The sequence below is a fragment of the Dermacentor silvarum genome, chromosome 1, assembly GCF_013339745.2.
Source record: "Dermacentor silvarum isolate Dsil-2018 chromosome 1, BIME_Dsil_1.4, whole genome shotgun sequence".
Taxonomy (NCBI): domain Eukaryota; kingdom Metazoa; phylum Arthropoda; class Arachnida; order Ixodida; family Ixodidae; genus Dermacentor; species Dermacentor silvarum.
Genome location: NC_051154.1, coordinates 184,304,135 through 184,324,052, shown reverse-complemented (window position 1 = coordinate 184,324,052; position 19,918 = coordinate 184,304,135). Strand labels below are relative to the sequence as shown.

At 45.1% G+C, this 19,918-nt stretch overlaps 2 protein-coding genes across 8 annotated transcripts in view; both read left to right on the top strand.

The window, feature by feature from the left end:
* The window catches only part of LOC119435975 (probable phosphorylase b kinase regulatory subunit alpha), a 128,981-nt gene extending 116,569 nt beyond the window's left edge, over window positions 1-12,412 (top strand). For all 7 annotated transcript variants that reach the window (XM_049658318.1, XM_049658322.1, XM_049658331.1 and 4 more), the window contains 2 exons: window positions 8,833-9,036; window positions 9,184-12,412. In XM_049658318.1, coding sequence (XP_049514275.1) covers window positions 8,833-9,036; window positions 9,184-9,387 — 408 coding nt within the window. In that variant the 3' untranslated portion in view covers window positions 9,388-12,412. The remainder of the gene's footprint in view (window positions 1-8,832; window positions 9,037-9,183) is intronic.
* Window positions 12,413-18,448: 6,036 nt separating this feature from the next.
* Window positions 18,449-19,918, top strand: part of LOC119436518 (graves disease carrier protein-like) — a 36,991-nt gene continuing 35,521 nt past the window's right edge. Inside the window, exon 1 of the mRNA XM_037703384.2 lies at window positions 18,449-18,656. Coding sequence (XP_037559312.1) covers window positions 18,596-18,656 — 61 coding nt within the window. The 5' untranslated portion in view covers window positions 18,449-18,595. The remainder of the gene's footprint in view (window positions 18,657-19,918) is intronic.

Below are 19,918 nucleotides of genomic sequence, written 5' to 3'. Positions count from 1 at the left end.
CAGCAAGAGCAGCATTTATACCCATTCTAATCTATTTCGTAAATAATTCTTAAAAAATGTGAATTTTGTAAGCACGATGTGAAGCCTGTTTCTTTCAGGGCAATTAACTGCAGCATGAAAGAGAAAGATTGTTATAATGATAAAAAAACTACAAGTAGCATGAAGCTACTTGTAGCTTCATGTACAGCCCAGGTGGATGCCAATTTTTTCCTTTCATGAAATGTCCTCCACCTTGCAGACTTTCGCAAAACCAATTAGCCATGTTCTGTGTCCCTACGCCTTGAGTTGTCAATCAATTCGGCCTTGCCCTGTAATCAGTGGTTGCTCATATGATAGAGCGACTGCCCCCTGAAAGGCGTTTGTCCCTGGTTCTATCTCCAGATCAGGGTGAATGTTTCTTCCACTGCAAATCTTCCTTTCTGAGAGAGAGAAACAAGTTTATTTAAATAAAGATTGTGCTTGGTTACTGTGGGTGGAGCCCCTCTTCCAGGGCCCCACTGGCTATTGCGGCATGCCGGGCCTGGTCGAGGGTCGCCATTTGGCTTCCCAAGTCCAGTTCAGAGAGTCACGCCTCCCACGACCAATTGCTAAGTGTATCGTTAAGTAGCGGCGAGACAGCGTCTGCCGGATGCTGCGTGCATTGGTAAGTGATGTGTTCTAGTGTCAGGGTGGAGTCGCACCATGGACATCTGTCGCTGTGTTTGTTTGGAAATATTTTGTGGAGTCTATGTAAGTGTGGGTAGGTGTTTGTCTGTATTCGGCGCCAGTCCCTCGCCTGTCACCTGTTGAGCTTGGGGTGAGATGGAGCTTTGGTTCGTCTTCCTAGTCGTTGTGCCTCAAGTATGTCTCTCGGTGTGCTGCCGGGTGTCGGAGAGGTGTCCGTTCAAGCGGTATGTATCGCGGCTCAGCCTGTGATACCTCGAGCCAGACGATCCGCTCGATCGTTGCCTTCCACTCCGGTATGCGCGGGGCACCAGGTTATCCTGTGGTCTATTTGGAGGCTTGGTCCTAGTATGCGAAGGACCCCGGCCGGTAGAACTCCCCGAAGGAAGAGCCGGCAGGTGTCTTGTGAATCTGTGAGTATATAAGCCGACTGGCTCTTGGCCTCAGCATCTCGGATGGCTAGGGCTACGGCTGCGGATTCCGCCGTGGCGCTTGAAGTCGTGCGTACGGACACTGGTACGATCGGTCTCCCCCGGTTTGTCGCGACAGCCACATAAGTAGGAGTCGCTGTCTCACCTCTGGGGTATAAGCCCGCATCAGTAAAGTATGTGTCTGCGTCCTCCTGCCTTTTGCGCAGGATGGCTGCTTGGGCTTGTCGCCGTTTCACGTGGAATTAAGGGTTCATGTGACGTGGGATGGGGTTTACATGGATTCTTGCTCGTAGATCAGGTGGCATAAGTGTGGTCTTGTCTCCGCAGAACTGTGGCGTTAGGGGGTATCGTAGTCGTGTTAGCACGGAGCGCCCCTGGGGTGTTGCGTTTAGTCTTTCTTTCTGAAGAAACCTGTATTGACCCTTTTCGCGGAGAAGTTTGTTCTAGAGAAACGAGATGGCGATTTCGGTGGCACGCTGTACATCGCTTCAGCAACCACGCACGAATACAAAACCATTACCGCTTCTACTTTGCTTCTGTGCAATCAGCTGTCAGATATGCAACTGAGTTTTCGCTAACGCACTGTGCTCCAATCATGCTGGATTGAATCATGTGGAAAGACATGTAGTTAGCTGCAAAAATAGTGACTGGCATATATTAAGGAATGGAATGAATCTGTGTGGCCAAGTTTGCTGACTGCTGCTGCAACTGTCCGTACATGTTTCCGGCACTTCTAGATGTACGGCTTTCCTCGAGGGTACAGAAATTTGCTCATCTGCCAGCGTTGTTTCACTAACCTTCAAAGAAAGGGCTTCAGCCCCGGTACTTCGGCAAGAGTGAGTACCGCTCTTTAAACAATGATAAAGGGAGTAGCGCCGCTTCCTGTCATAGTAGGTTTCTTGCACAGTATCTACACACATCTGGCACGGAAACTTACGCCCACTCTTTCGCCTACGTGTCAAGAATAAGTGAATAGGTGCATACTTGAATATATGCGCACTGTATATGCACAATAAAGGACGGTACTACACCGATAGCGCATGAATGGTCTAGCTGAATGTTTCATGATGGCCCACAAGAGTAAGCGAGTTACTAGCGATAATACGTCTTTGTTACAAGGTATTACAATGTACAGAACAGCTACGTTTCAAGCCTTATGCGCAGCAAGAACAAATCCAACGGAACTGAGCACACTCGCGAGTGATTAGACAGAAAATAATCAGATAGTGACCGCACCAAGAAGCTTTACTGAGTCAGAAACATGACAAGCCGCTGCTATTTGCCAAATAAAGAACGAAGAGCAAAACACGCTAATCCTAATTCAATTCATGAGCAGAAAGTTTAGATAGCTTGGAATACATATTTAGCCCCGCTTTTAGAGCAAGTACCATATACGTTGCTCACGCCGTTTGGACGTAGCTTAACCAGCTGCGAAAGCGATTTTGCGTGTTCTCTGAAGCTGTGGCCAAAGCTTTGTGTCGTCCACCGAGTCACCGTCTACAATATTTCCCGAAACAGGTTTGCTAAGCTGCACCGGCGTCATACACATCCATTGGAAACCTGGAGGCAACGGAGGCAGTTGAGGCAAGCAGTGGACGCGTCACCACGTGATCAAACATGGCAGCGCCTACGGGATCGCCGCAAGAAGGGTCAATAGGTTTCTTTCGGTCAAGTACCACAAATGAGAAGCTCTTCGACGAAACAAAGGCGTGGTGGGGAGCAACAATGCCCCGAAGTTTTAAGCACGTGCTTGTCCCATCTTTCTCTGTGTGTGGAATTTTTACCACTGATTCCCCTTCAACAGTTATGGTTTACATGATCTGGAATGAGGTAGAGGAGCGTCATGGGTGGGGCCACAATAGTGCTGCCCGGTGCCTGCTACAGGCACCAAGTGTTGCTTGGTTTCTGCTACAGGCACTGGGCGACACCTTTTTCCAACTTTTTTCTCCGAAAGCAGCGCATTCCTTGCGCCCATTTGTCCAAGGAGTGTGATCCTAAACATAGCGGTCCTAAACATTGGATTCAGAGAAGGCGGGGTTCTACAGCTGAAAAATGTTTTTTTTCATTGCCTCTGTGTCCACGCCTCAAATATGCATGCAAGCAACAAGGTCAGGCTACGCATTTTTTATCCACAGAGTATCTCATAGTGCACTTTGTGTGTGCAACCGGTGACAGGCACAAAGCAAGGGCTGGTCGTTCTCCAGAGAATGACAAAGTCATCATTCTTCCAACAAGGAAAAATTCTCTCCACTCCCATAATCGCTATGTGCCTGTCATAGGCATATACGCCTGGGGGGAGCAGCGGCGTGGATGAACTTGCGTGTTCACTTCAAGAACGCCTCGACACCAGCCGTGAACGAAGCTGAGGCCCCCGAAAGCTTCTTGAATCTTACTAGATACAATAGCCTGTCGGCTTGCACCTCTTGAAATGGGCTTTCTTAATCGCCCACTAGCCGCTGTGTCCCCTGTATGGGAGGCAAAATGTCTGTGTAAATTGTCCTAGTATGTATTCGCTATTGTAAATACTGTAATTATTTTAAATCGACCTCTGTACTTTTTTGCTCCCCACTTTGTGCTTTCTCCAATTCTGTTCCCTCTTCATTGCACCACCCCCCTTTCTGGCCAATGTTCAGGTGTCAGCCATCGCCAGTGCGGCCAGCAAAATTATTTTTCTTCCAACAAGCACAATTGTAGTTGCTTTTTTCACAATCAGATGCGAGCTCATGCGGATGCGTGGTGAACGGCACCTTTCGCCTATTTGTTCTTGGCGCAACGGTGAAGATGTTTTGTGCATTTACGTTGGAGAGGGGATCACCCTCGTGACAACCCCCCTTCCCTTCGGACCGCCGCTAGCCCTCGACTTTTGGTTTCACATTCAGCCTTTCCCTTTCATTTATGTCGCTCTTTCTGAGCCTGCCTCCTGAAACTTTCTGTTCCGTGGGAGAGGGGGGAACGGGGCGGGTTCGTCAGAAAAATTTGGGGGAGGGTTTCGACCCCCAAACCCCCTCGCTGATGGTTATGCCAATGAGTGACATGCCATGCCGACTCACTGCTGTGGCACCATGACGAAGATGAAAGAGTAGACGGATATGACTGCATGGCAAACGCACACTGGCAGGTTCAGCGAAACTGATGTCACTCGTAAACGACCACTTGGTATATTCTGCTATCTTGATATCCTGTCTGGCCCCACTACTGATGCCATGCATGGAGAATAGTTGGAGAAGCTGGTACCAGAAAGGAGTGCAGTCTTATTTTTTAATATGAAACATTCCCTGCCTACTTCATGTACTTTGAGTCTATCTATCTATCTATCTATCTATCTATCTATCTATCTATCTATCTATCTATCTATCTAAGACTCATTTGTTGATCCAGTGTCCCAAGTTGTCTTCTAGCTTGAGCCACTATAACTGGATATGTATCAGGATATGCATGCATGACATGGCATGCATACATGACTGAATGACGTGGTATGACATTCGGGCCACTAGGCATGTGATTGTGGTCGTGTTGCCATCATGGTTGTTTCTTTCACTGGACATATATATAAGGATATGTATGACATGACATGAAAACATGGCATGACATAGCATTTGGGCCGCTATGTATGTGCTGGTGATGCCGTTGGGGTCATTTCTTTAACTGGATATATATCAGCATATGCATTGCATGCATGCATGCCAGCATGCATGACATGAATGACATGAACTGCTCATTGTCATGATTCCGTTATGGTAGTTTCTTTTGATGGATATGCAGCTAAACCTGGATATAACGAAATTGACAAATTCCCAAAAAACTTTGTTATAAAGAGGATTTCGTTATATGCAGGTTCGGCATGAAAATTCGAAAAAGAAACGCTTACCGTATGTACTATCGCTCAAGATTTACTCCCAATACACTAAAGTTGCGATGAACAAAAAAAGTCCCAGTTTCGCCCAAAAGGCGAAGGTCTTTGTGATTGCGACAGCAAATTAGCACTCAGCTATACAAAGTAAGGATAGTACAGCCAAACCTCGTTAATACATACTCGCTTAATGCGTAATTGCGCTTTAAACGTAGTCGCAAAGATTCCCCTACCCAGCCCCCATTGAACCCCATGTATTGGCTGACCGCTTAAGCCGTAGTCGCTCATTGCCAACAAAACGGTTAGTACGTACTATTTTTCTTGTTCTACACGCACAGGCATAAATTCGGCAAAATCTCATGTGCGCAGACGTTCGATTCTCGAGTTGCGACATTCTGGCGACAGTCGCAAGCAATAGTGAACTCACAAACATGGCCACCATGACGTATTTCCTGCTCGTACATTCGTTCCCGATTGCCGCGCACAAAAGCATGGCCTTCGAGAAAAGTTCCCGGTAACGTGGAGAAGCTGCCGATAGGGGGTGCGAATTCGCTGTCGCCGTCGGAGTAGTAACCACGCAGAAGCACATTTTATTGCGAAGCGCATTTGTGCCGTCCCCGTGGACGTCACTTTGAGGTTCCGTGTAAAGTCCAAACACGACAACATCGTCGCCACGTGCCATACGCTGTGTGTGCGAGTGAAAGCTTGCAGGGGTCAGGCAACTCAATCTCGCGCGCGCGAGGGAGAAGGGGGCAGAGGCGGAAGTGCTCTTCCGCGCTAGGCACGGCGGGGGAGGCGAGAAAGGGAGGCGTTTACTTCGGCGGCGACCGCCGTATCTTGACAGCAATCTGCGATGTGGAAAAAGTGTGCGCCCACGCGGTCTTATCTTCAAAGCAAACTGCAGACAAGGTCAATATCTTTGCGTTTCTTAGTCGAAGCATTCATCTTTGGAATGTCACACCAGGTACTGGATGCGTGGACGCTTGTCGTTTCGCACAAGCGCGAGGCGTCGGAAATGAAGAGCGAGCGACATGATGGCGTCGTAGCGTCGTATAGTGTATAGTGTAGTCATGGTTAGGTGGCGTATGCCACCGCCCGATTTAAAGAGTTCAGCCTCATCCATCCATCCATCGTGTCACCTTGTGTCAGGTTAGTGAAGCGCAGAGACTTGCGCAGTAACCAAAGAGTGGTGCTGCCAGCGCGTTGCAAAAAAAAAAAAAAAACTTTTTTTTTTTTTCTCCGGCAACATCAACAGGAAGAGAATGCCGGCTTGGCGGGCTAGGCCAGCTGCAGCAAGCGGCGGGATCAGGTTTGAATGAAGGGAGGGTGAAGGGTCACGCCTACGGCGGCAAGATCGCCGGGTCGAGGGATGTAGGCCCACCTCGCGCACTCACGCTCGCTCTCGCCTCGCAGTCGCCGTGAATTCGAGCGCACCAAGCACAACAACGCCGCTTCGCATTCCGTCACGGCGGAGAAGGTGCTTCCGGTTGCTGCTCGCACAAAAATGACAAAATTTGGGGCGAAATCTCTAGGTTGTCGGCGAGGAAAATTCGTTATTTCGAGGGGGTCTCCCGCTGCCACTTAATTACGTAGAGGTCTCAAATGCATGTGCTTCTATGGAGTAACAGCGGGGAATAGAAAAACTTTGTTATATCCAGGAATTTGTTATATGGAGGTTCGTTATAAGCAGGTTTAACTGTATGACATGACATTCGGGCCACTAAGTATGTGCTCGTGGTTGTGATGCCACCATGGTCATTTCTTTAACTGGATATATATCAGGATATGCATGACGTGACCTGAATGACATGGCATGACAAGAATGACACCTGGTAACTCTTTGCGAAACCCCAAACGATGCTGGATAGCCAGCTACCTTCAACATGCTTCACATATCAATTCCCACAGTGCGTAGGATCTGCATAATTTGTTTTCATTTATAGCTTTCGTGCTGTGCATCGCTTGTGATATTCAACTAAGATGATCGGCATGACATTCTGCACACAATATACTTGTTTATTTTAAACTGTTTTTAAATTGTTGGAGCTGGTTTAGGGGCCCTTCACAAGCAAGCAGGATACTCAAGCATGTTGGCTTTTAGCAAAGTCTCACCTTCACTTTAAGTTCCAATTTATTGGTGATGGTCCAAGTGCAGTTGTAGTAGAATAATGGAGCTGCTCTTCATGCATCCATGAAGAGCACTGCAACTGCTTTTCATTTGGCTACTAATTGCCTTAAAACCAGTTACCTGGAAATCATGCACACCTAAGGTTTAGGGTAAATCTGTTCTTGTTACATTTCATAGAGACCCATACTCCTGTGGGGTGGTTTGTAATTAGTGAATTGCTAATATTTGCAACAAATATTTTGTATCATCATCATCATCCAACAAAGTGAAAGAGCTATTTTAACTTAGTCAGTGGAGTTCATAATTAGTGGCCACACTTAAACATAAATGCTGCTCAGCTACGTTAACATACATGTCATTCCCATGACCATTTTACCACTACTAACTGCAGTCACGAGAGGTTTTTGAAATTTAATAGTTAGGCTTGGGATGTGCATACATTCCAGTTTTTGAATGGCCAAATAACTCATGAATATATCATTCTGCTGACATGAAATTCAGGATATGTACACCCGTGAGCAAAAGTATACGGACCAGGGATTGCACGAAAAAGCCGATTTTTTCAACTGCCTGCGAATGAAACAGAAAATTGAGGACTGCAGTCCAAACTTGGCATTGCGAACTTTCCAGTGTACTTGTCGATTTCAGTTTATCCATGTTAATTACCAAGAAATTAAGTTTTTTCAGCGACCCTGTGGTCAGTATACTTTTGCTCGCGGGTGTACATGGCCTTGTAATAAATCTCAGAAGAACCAGAACTACAGAGATGCTTACAAGAATTGCATGAAGGTACCTTCTTAATAATCTATTAATTGTCACAAGTAACCTGCCATGGTGGTGGCTTTAGTGTTGCGCTGTGAAGCACGAGGTCGCAGGATGAAATCCCGGGAGCGGCGGCTGCATTTCGATGGGGAAAAAATGCAAAAATGCCCATGTACCATGCATTGGGTGCACGTTAAAAAACCCCAGGTGTTTAATTAATCCGCAGTCTGCCACTATGGCACACCTCATAATCAAATAGTGGTTTTGGCACGTAGAACCCCGGAATTTAATTTAATTAAAATGTCACAAGTAGCCATTTGCACAGATAATGAATGCATCTTCCTACAACAGGCAGATACACTATCCTAAAGGCACAGATGGCATGAACACCAAACATGTCTGGGTTCAGTGGCTCATGCCATACATCATGTACCATATGATGTATAGTTCATGACGCCCATGCCGGATAATTTTTGGTGGTGCCAGTGCAATAAAGATTAAAGGTTGCAACTTGATGCTACCTAAGTAAAGAAACAGCCATGCTTGGTCGTAGCTACTGTGCCTGTACCATGCCAATGAGCGAGCAACATTCCACTTGAACTATCCTGTCTAAGGTTTCACCTTTTTTTCTGGGCAGTGTTTTCTTCTCTATCAAGTGATATTGGCATTTCTATAGTAATGTTAATTACTGTGTTGAATTGTTTTTGTATGATTTTGTTCATTCTCATTTGAAATGTAGAGGCCAGCATACTGTGGCCAGCAATGGCTGGCTCGCTTTTACTTTTTTGCCAATAGGGTATACATGTTCCAACCATTCCAGCCACACTACAATCTCGTGGTTAAAATAAGGATATAAATATTTTCATTTGGGAGGAATTGAGCACTTGAATTCAGCACTCTACTTTTTCTCCCACTCTTCAGTGCTATTGTATTCAAAGTCAGTTAGAATTGGGATATATATATTTGCTCATCCCCAGTAAAAGTACCTTTTATTTCAGATGACACAAGGTGAGCTTAAGTTTGCCCTGGAGTTTGAGCATGTGCTGAACTGCATCCCACAGCCAGAGTATCGTCAGCTGATGGTTGAAGCCATCATGGTGCTTACTCTTCTGGCTGAGCATAATGTTGTCACATTTATCAACAAAGTGATAAGTGTCGATGGCCTGGTACAGCATGCCTACAAGGTGTTCTTGGAGGATCAGGTAAGCAAGTTATTTCAAACATAGACTCTGCATTGTGTGTTTTCTTTTTTTGCGACACCATCTTGCTTTATAGAGCTGATGTTAAAGTGTGATAGAAGGGTGTGCACTCCTCTTCTTTATGAAAATTTTTAATTCATTCTTTTGCAGAAACTTTGCAATGGCGATGCCACCTTATGCTGTGCCACGGATGGTGTCCCCAAGAGCCAGTGCAACAAAGTGGCCAATCTTTGCCAGCACTTCTATGACTCTGCACCTAGTGGTTGCTATGGTACCATGACTTACCTCATAAAGGCTGTGGCAATGACAGTCGACGACCTACCCAACACAAATCTTGACTGCACAATTAGTTAAACTTGCTGCAGTGAGACAATATGCGAACCAGTCTATGTGGATCCTTATGATCATTGTCTGTTCTATGAATACTTTCACAATTCATGTAAATATAGAAAGATTAAATGTGCATATAAGGTGTTCTATCAAAAAAACTAAAGGAATGGACATTTTTGGCAAAAATATCTTCTTTTATGCTGCATTGTTTAATTGAAAAGTGTGTTCCAATATAATTTAAGCATGCTGATCTGAATTTTAGCTTTTTGCTAAGCAAAACACACACATTTTTTGCTGTATTGCCAGAACTATGGAGGTCACCCTAAAATACATAATTGAAAGCATAGTAAACGTTTAATTTGAGGAAAATTTCAATAGTGAAGCCACTGTACTTATGCAGTATGTTTTTCATGTAAGCTAACATGTTTGCAAGTTGCCTTGCAGTGTACAGATTGACTTAAATGATATCATTTACATAAGCAGCACTGCTTAAGAAATTGTCAGGACTATATGCATGTATTTCAGTCGGTGTTCTGCATAAAATTTACTACTACTTGCAATGTATGGAGTTCCAAGTGTACATATTCTGTCCTAAATTTGTCGGGTGTGTTCAAGGCATTCATTAGCATTGTTCAGCTGTTTCAGAAACAGTAATGTTTTCTTTATGATTTAGTCTAAAATTTATTATAGTTCTAGGTGTATTGCAGTGAACGCCCCCCCCCCCTCCCCCCACCCTGCCCAGACGCCCAGCAGCAAGCGCAGGGCATCTAATTATGTGCTAGAGCACTGTACAGTATTTCAGAACATTCTAATGAAGTGCCCTCACATGCATTTTCCTAATAGTAGTTGTTTTGTGCCCGAGTCAACATGTGCATTTCAGCATGATGGTCTGGTCGGTAGGTATATCAAAATTAGTACTGGGCAGCCTAAGATTCATTAGTATTGACAGTGCGACTAGTTTTTGTTGCCATTATAAAGAAGGCATTTTATGTTTTACTCCTATCTCTACATGCTCCAACGAATGTGAAAAAATGGTAATTATAAAGAAAAGAATAGTATAGCTAGGCTGCATTAATTCATTTTATAAAAGCAAGGTTAATTATTTGAAGACACCAGGGAGATTGCCACATGCACTGTCGGTGCCAAAACATGATGTGGTACAGCTTTAGTGCGAAAGTGATATTGTACAGAATTGGATGTGCAGCTTCCAAAAAAGTGAAACACAGTGCTGATAGCACGCAGTACTACAAATATCAAGTCTCTATTGCAGGCTGCATGCATAAGATTTATGAAAATTAAACTTTTTTTCAAGTCCTGCACCCTGCTAACTTTTGGCACCAATATTATGCCTGTTCTCAGTGTGAAAGATGCATATGTTTATGTGCAATAAGACCTCTAGGGCTGTTTGATGTTCATTGTGAACTTTAATTGTACCCAGTTAACCTTTCTAGTCTGCCTTATGTTTTCAAGTCTGTAAGCTGCATTTGTGTGCATGTATTTTGTGGATAGGATGCCCCACATAAGTTGAACCAACCCACGCACACATGCATGTACGTGCAAACACACACGCAAAAAAATGAAGGCGCACACCATGCTGGTGAAATCTGTGCATGTACATAGCTGCAGCGACTGGCAAGCAGGCAGCAGGGTGAGATAGCAGGCAACATAGTTGATGAACTGGGCAACTCTCTCCAGTAACTCTAGGAAGTCTCAGGACCAGCCTGATTGGAAGCTGTCCCAAGAGCAAACGATGCAAAAAATTACTCCGGAATGGCATGGGCCGTGCGACTTAAGCAGTGCGAAGAAGGCAGCTGCGTGAGAAGTGTGTTGTCTTTAGAAGAAGCCTGCTTTCACAACTGAGTGCATCTCCGGATTATTTTGTCAACTTTTAGATGGCCAGATGTCTTGCACTGACAGAAAGTGAAAGACATGGCTAAAGAAGTACTTGCTGCATCTGTTGTGCTGCAGAAGTCCTGCACACATTCAAATGGAGGCGGGGGAGGGGGTGCAGTTAGGAGCCTCGGGCATTTCAGATGGGGATGGTAGAAGCCCAGCAGGTCGGCGGCTGTAGTGAAGTTGCAGCGGCATAGGTTCTACAGTTACGAGGGCTACCTCACACGTCTACCAAATTGTTATGAAAGCAGGAGATATTTATTCAGACCTTAAAGGCGAGCGCGAACAACAAATGGCCATCGCACAGTCGTCGTTCCTTTCCTCTTCCCTTCTCATCAATGCACATCTTTTCATGTGTGAATGTAACAATATTGTGAACTGCCTCCCGTGACCTTAACTCACAGAATCAAACTAAAGAGTAGTGGTCAACATGAATACAGCACCTTGCAACATAACTGATGCCCTCTTGCATTAGTGGGATCACTAGGCCATGCCACGAGCTATATTAGTTAGAATACAAAAAATTATGATTAGCATGAAGCAACTCAGAAATGGATCATGTTGGTTTTACCCACATAGGTTTTGATTTTTTTTTTTTTTTAGAGGTTTGGTGAAGTTATGTGGGGCACCCTCTACACATACTTGGCAATTGTAGCTGTCGGTACTGGTATGTCTTACTTGTGGCGAGGAAAATAAATATCATTGTGTTCCATATATTTATTGTTACAGCAGTGCTAGTAAGTGCATTGGAAGGCTCAAGTCATCTGTGAACGAATCGAACAAGCATCTGCTTTTTGTTTGGCTGTTGTTTTGAGATTGCATAGTTGAGAAATTGTGATCGGCCAAAGCAAGAAGTGCAGTATTATTAGGGTAATACTGTAAAAAACTACTTTGTTGGTGCATAACTGTAGAGACAGCATTTAAAAGGCATTTTGATATAACAAAGCAACAGTTTTTCTGTTATATGCATAGTAACTTTCTCACATCGGAATGTTGTTGCCGTTGCCAACAGCAGTACAATGTGTGGCGTTTGATCTTTCTTTTACTTAGTCATTCCAGGATTGCAATGAATGAAATTTGGGACAGACACTGTAGGCAAAACAAGATGTGAATAAAGGCCAGATTCAAAATTCTGAAAATGTGGTGTGTTGGTCATACATAGCAAGAATATATCTGCAATTCCTGGGGTGCATTAGAATTTTATATTATGTCCTGATTATAGTGTTGGCTACCAGTAGGTTCCACTACAATGGGAACAAAGATGGCGCCTAACTATGCAAACCTCTTCATGGCATCACTTGAGGAGCCTTTTCTTGCATCCCAGCACAACGTTGTTCCCTCTGCATAACGTTGTAAACAAAGCCAACCGACTGCCAACAATACCTCCACTTCAAGAGTAGTCATCCCTGCCACTGAAAGACAAAGCATTCCCTGCTCAAAAGCTCATAGATATTTCATATTTGCTCCGATGTCACTGAATTTGACAGCCACATCGGAAAGCTCAAGGAAGCGAGCTTGATCTGCAAAGACTACCTGAAAACTATTGTGAACGATGCCATTCAGAAAGCGCGAGCGCTGGACAGAAAAGAAATTTTGGTTGGCTCAACCACTCGGCCTGAAGAAAATCAAACAAATCTTATTCTGACACACTCACCAGTTTTACCTCATGTTAACATTTTGTTTAAACATTTTAATAATTTACCACAGAGCAGTCATTTGTCCTCCATCTTCACAAACTCGGCACGAGTGGTGTACTCTTGTAGGAGGCAATTGAGGGATATTCTCACCAGCTCCAAAACATCTGTGACAGAAACGAAAAATTCGGGCTGCCAGCCGTGTAATAAAATGCGTTGCAAAGTGTGCAAACACATGTCCACGTCTGACACTGCTAAGGCAATGTTTACTAACTTCACCTTTAAAATCGGAGATCTCAACTGTGACAGTAGCAATGTGGTTTACATGCTGCGCTGTGACGACTGTGACACGCAATACATCGGTCAGATGGCAACTTCATTCAGGCTGCACTTCAATAGCAATGAAGCACATGTTCATGCTTTGCCAAATCTCCCATTTTTAAAGCATCTTCAATTTCCACAACACTCATTAGACTGAATATGAGTCATACTTCTCCAGTCCGGTTTCCATTCACACCGTAAACGAGAACAAAGGGAGTCGTACTTGATTCATAAGTTTGGTACATTCACTCATGGTATAAATGAGAGCTTGGGTAACTTCTCTTTTCTAAAAAATGAACACTGTAGGCACTAGTAAAATCGTTTCTCGTGCTCTCCTATAAACCTTCCCGGAAGGGGCATTCTAGCCCCACTTTCACAGTGAGACTAACGCTTACGGCAATGCAGCATCCCACACTGTCACACTGGGGGCCCACCCGGGCTTTAGTTCTACACCCTTCTGTGATAATAATAATAAACAATATATAAGGAGGGAGGGGAGTATAACTGACAGCTCTAGTCCACGCGCCAAGTTAGAAACTGGTGGAAGAATAGGGAGAGGAGATTGGCGCTGAAGCTTGCCGATGCATGTCAGTGGTTGGGCCTTAAGTTTCAGAGGTTGGGGGGTCATTTAGTGAAAGGAAAGCGAAAGACGGGGCGACACTAATAGAGCAGTGCTTTTGCCGATGATAACACAGTGTAACAGAGTGGTGGTGGACTGGTGGGGCAGGCCCCAGGGTGCTGTGACCTTGTCTTTTATTTAAAAGTTTTCTTTTATATTTACTGCTTCGTTTGTATCCGTATTGTGACAAGTGTGCGTTTTGCCTAAGCGCATTTGTTCGCCCACCCCCCCCTTAGCAGATAGTCAGCAGCATTTGCCCATTCTCTCCTTTCTTGTCTAATTCGAGGAATCTCAACCATGTTCTTACGCGCAAGCGTACATGCCCCATCTGTCGAAATGTGGGTTGGCTCACGGACTTTATGCATTGCTACGGCAGCGATTCTCCGTTCAAATATTCGTGCTTAGTACGAATATTTGTCTCTTGCATGTCTCTCTTGCACCACTCTTGCATGTCACTGCCATATGTCGTACGTTTATAATAGCTTTTGATGCGAAAGCATCTAATGGCCCATTGAGCAAAACGGCGCCTAAATTCCTATTGGTTGCGATGCCATCACGTGCGCGCCTCAACGGAGCAGGCGAAAGGGGACACCTTCTAGCGTTGGCGTGTCAGGTGTTGCAAGAGGGGAGGTGCGTCAGGTGTTGCACGTGGCATCGCCACGATGCCACGTCACCCTCGCTCACGGAAGCCTGTGTTATCTGCTCGTTCCTTGTCTGCACAAGCTCGCCTGCATTCTAAAGCCTAAATGTGTAAAGAAACAATAAATTCGAAAGGGAAAAATTCACCGATGCCTACAATACTTCACCGATGACTACAAATAAACCGTTGCGTTCATTTTATAATATCCGAGGAAAGAAATCCAGCACTTTGGTTACGTAACCTCCGAAGAAACGTGACATTCAATATTCACGTATGCCTCGTGTACTCCTTGATTACGCAATGTATCTATGACTCATGGTATCTCTATTGAATCAAATGCCTTTTCATAATCTATGAAAGCCACATAGAGAGGTTGATTGTACTTTGCAGATTTCTCTATTACCTGATTGATGCCATGGATATGATCCATCGTAGAATATCCCTTCCTGAAGCCTGCCTGCATGTTCTCTTGGTTCGCAGAAGATAAACGTATCCCTTTACAGACTCTAGAGGCTGACGGGCAATCCTGAATTCTTGTTCCCTTGCTGAAGGTTGCTGAGATAGTCGCCGTGGATCCTCACTCCTAATCTTTCCCAGTCTAAGAGCTTGAATACTTCTAAGCATGCAGTGACTAGCATTGGAGAGATTGTGTCTCCTTGCCTGACCCCTTTCTTGATGAGTAACTTTCTACTTTTCTTGTGGAGAACCAAGGTAGCTGTGGAATCCTTGTAGATATTTGCTAAGATATTCACGTATGCCTCCTGTACTCCTTGATTATGCAATGCCTCTATGACTGCTGGTATCTCTACTGAATCAAATGTATTTTCATAATCTATGAAAGCCATATACAGAGGTTCATTGTACTCTGCAGATTTCTCGATTACCTGATTGATGACATAGATGTGTTCCATCGTAGAATATCCCTTCCTGAAGCCAGCCTGTTCTCTTGGCTGGCTGAAGTCAAGTGCTGCCCTGATTCTATTGCAAATTATCTTGGTGAATATTTATTACAAAACTGAAAGCAAGCTAATGAGTCTGTAATTATTCAATTCTTTAACGTCTCCCTTCTTAAAGATTAGTATATAATGTTGGTGTTTTTCCAGCTCTCTGGTACACTTGAAGTCGTGAGGCATTGCGTATAAAGGGCCGCAAGCTTTTCAAGCATGGTACCTCCTCCACCTTTGATTAAATCTACTGTTATTTCATCTTACTTTTCCCCTGGTCATGTCTTGCAAGGTATTTCTAACTTCATCGCTAGTTATAGAAGGAGCCTCTGTATCCTAGCTGTTCATCACTACTTCGAATGAAAGTAGCTTGGCTGCTCTGGGTACTAGCTGTACAGATCAGGGGCGCGATCTTGTACGCGTTCCAAAATGGAACGGAGGCGGTCCGTTCCATCGAGCCGCACACGGTTGGTCAATTTGAACCGTGACGATCAATTTGACCAATCGTGTGCGGCTCGATGGAACGGACCACCTCCGTTCCATTTTGGAACGCGTACAAGATCGCGCCCCAGAATTCTTCCGCTGCTTTTACTATGTCATTGAAATTACTGATGATATTAGCCTGCTTATCTTTCAGTGCATACATCTTGCTTTTCCTATGCCAAGTTTTCTTCTCACTTATTACATGCTGCATCCATATTTTACTGCTTCCTCAATCTTTTCCACGTTATAATTTCGAATATCCCTTACTTTCTTGTTGATCAGTTTTGACAGTTTAGCGAATTCTGTCTCTCGAGTTGGACACTTTCATGTTTTGTAGTTTATTTATTAGGTCCTTTGTTACTTGGGAGAGCTTACCTACTGGTAGCCTTGGTGCCTTACCTCCCACTTCAATTGCTGCTTCTGAGATCAGCCTAGTCACGGTTTCATTCATTACCTCTATGTTGTCTTCATCTGCCTGTTCTAAGGCTGCATATTTGTTTGCGAGCACCAGCCTGAATTGGTCTGCTTTTACCCTTACTGTGTCTAGGTTGGCCTGTTTCTTCTTGGCTAATTTTATTCTTTCTCTCTTCAAATTTAGAGAAATCCTAGACCTCACTAACCTATGGTCACTGCACTTTACCCTACCTAAAACACTTCTACATCCTGCACTATGCCGGGATCAGCAGAGAGTATGAAATCTATTTCACTGCTTGTGTCTCCATTAGGGCTTTTCCAGGTCCACTTCCTGTTGCTGTGCTTCCTGAGGAAGGTATTCATTATTCGGAGCCTATTCCTTTCCTCGAACTCTACCAACATCTCTCCTCTAGTGTTCCTAGAATCGATGCTGTAGTTGCCAATTGCTTGCTCACCAGCCTGCTTTTTCTCCACTTTTGCATTGAAGTCGCCCATGACTACAGTATACAGTCACCTTTCTCATTGCTACTTCAACATCTGCATAAAACTGTTCCATTTCTTCATCATCGTGACTGGAGGTTGGGGCGTAGGCTTGTGCTACCTTCATTCTATACCTCCTATTAAGCTTTATTACGACGACTGCTACCCTCTCATTAATGCTGTAAAATTCATCAATATTGCCCGCTATGTCCTTATGGACTAGAAATCCTACTCCGAATTCTCTCCTATCTGGAAGACCTCTGTAGCAGAGGACGTGGCCATTATAGTCAGCACTGTATAAGCCTCACCAGTTCTAACCTCACTAAGGCCAATAATATCGCAGGCAATACCTGATAATTCTTGAAATAGCCCTGCTAAGCTAGTCTCACGCGATAGGGTGCGCATGTCGAACGTTGCCAGGTTCAGTTTCCAGTGGCGGCCTGTCCGGACCCAGAGATTCTTGGCACCCTCTGCCGCGTCGCAGGTCTGACCGCCGCCGGTCAGGTGCTCCGCAGCCGCTGGGGTCTGAGGATTGCTTGCTCACATCAGCCTGCTCCTTCCCCACTTTTGCATTGAGGTCGCCCATGACTACTCAACATCTTCATAAAACTGTTCTCTCTCTTCTGACTTATGACAGTCCCGGACTGCCGGAAGCAGTGCTTTCAGCCAATGAGCGTAGCGTGTGCAGCTTCTCGGACAGTGCCAGGGCCATGGCCAGGGCAGCTGGATGGATGGATGGATGAGGCTGAACCCTTTAAACCGGGCGGTGGCATACGCCACGTAGCCATGACTATTAACATATTTTGTACTTTGTGGTGGGTGAAATTTCACCCCTGCCTTGATTTTATTCACCAATCAGATAACCTCTGTTGGGTTATTTCTACCCGCTGGGCCCTCGGACTGTGGCGCCGCCGCACGGGAGAACGTGAACCACGGCGGCGCGCCTCGGATCTGTTTGTGCCCCGGTGCCGCGGTACAGTGGCTAGCCACTGTAGCCGCGGTACCGGGCGCCGGCGCGAAGCGGCGGTCGTTGGGGTGTTCCGGAGCGCCGCGTAGCAACACCCCAAGTAAAAAAATACTGCTCCAGTCAGGTAGACTGCTCCCTCCCTGATAGTGAGATTATATTTGGATCATCAAAACAGTGATGCGTTTATTTAGCGCCACAGTCCGAGGGCCCAGCTGCCGTGGAAAATGAATTACGCGCCTGTCAGAGACGGGTTATGGTGGCTAGACGGGTAATCGAAGAGGCTCAATGTTGCCCGCTATGTCCTTATGGACTAGAAAGCCTACCCCGAATTCTTTCTTATGTGGAAGACCTCTGTACCCTTTAAATAAACATATGCAAATCTTAAAGGCTATGCCACTGGGTGCAGCGGCAGAAGCCGTCGGGTTTTGGACATCACTTATTAGTACTAACTTACGCTGCTTTCTATTTAGTGAAAATAAATATATGCATAGTTCATACATAATAGTTACAATAAATCTTTATCTGCAAGATGTTCAAAACCTGATGTCTATGACGTGTTTTTGGTTGCCCCAATCTTTTCCCCCCACATGCAGCCTGTAAAAGCATGTCCTTTGAGATCTGTATTTGTTACCTTGAGGGGGCCGTCGCTGGGCGCATTTAGAAACCACCTATAGATGGCGCATAAGCAGCTGAAGGAAGTAGCAGACGCGCCGAGTGGCCTGGCTAGCCTGGCCTGCAGCATTTAACAGCCTCTCTCATTCGGTCAAAGATGCATTTTATCCTTCTTTCCTGAGTATTTGCTTTGTGTATCACATCAGGTCCACTGCTCAGCTTGCGATGTCCGACAAAACGGAGTTGCGTTCTCCAAACTTCTTGCTCAAGTCTTTCTTTGCTGGTGGTAAGTATTATATTTAGTTCCGTAAGAAGTGTGACAACCTCCTGCATGTTTTACGGCGCGGCCTCGGACGTCAAGTTCACGGCCTTACCTGAAAAGTAACATTGACCCCGTTCGCTCTGCCGAAATTCCTGTGGGCGCTTAGTGGGCCAGGCAGCTAGAATGCGTGCTTGAGAAGTGCGTGCCTCTTGTGGAGAATGCAGACGATCCGGAAACTCGTTTGCTAGACACCTGTGACTTGGCGTTCGCTAAACTACCGACTGCGTTTTGTGTTAGCATGCCAGTGGGCTTCAGTGCCTCCTTGGATTTTCTATGACACATAAGTCAAACTAAAAGCGTCGGGCATGTACATGTTGCGATTATCGATGTTGCTGTGCGAGACGCGCACAGACTTAACTAGTCTCAGAACTCCGTAGTCTCAAAACTCCGCATTCAGCTGGTCAACGCACGCACCCATTTTCTCGGATGACATAAATAAACAACACATGTCATTGACCTAATATGCAGGCACAGTCGATATTTTGGTCATGTGAGCGCGGGACCTAGCTGGTAGCTCCTTTCTCCTTTCTCTCTTTTTTTTTTTTTTTTCTTAACACTTCATTCTTGCTGTAGTGCATGTTTGCATATAGTACTTCTTTTTCGTTGTTCGTGATCTATTAGCGCGCCATAAACAACAGGGCGCGAATTAAAATGAAGGCCACTGCGCTTCATTTTTGCACACATGCAGAGTGCTCATTCCCAAGTCAGCTGACTAAGCTTTCGCGCACGTGCATGTGTGACTGCATTAGGAAACGGCATAAATAGACACATAACAGATGGTGTTCAGACCTTCAGACTGCCCGCACTGTCTGCATAAACCAGGTTTATACGTACTGTGCGAAGCAAAATGGTGTTTCCGAAATGAGCATATGCATATCTAGTCATGCAGGGCGGTTATCGTGACTGTCTGATGAAAATTATGTTCCACATAGCCGTGACAAATTGCTTGTGGTGGTGTTCAGACCTTCAGGCTGCCCACACTGTCTGCATAAACGAGGTTTATTCATACTGTGCGAAGCAAAATGGTGTTTCCAAAATGAACGTATGCATATCTATTCATGCATGGCAGTTATCGTGACTGCCTGATGAAAATTATGTTCCACATACCCATTATGAATTGCCTGTGAATAAAGCAGTACAATACTTCCTTTGAGCACATGCGTCATAACTTGTGGTGCATGTAATTGAAAGCACTTTAGCCGATCAGTGTGACCAGATATAATGCT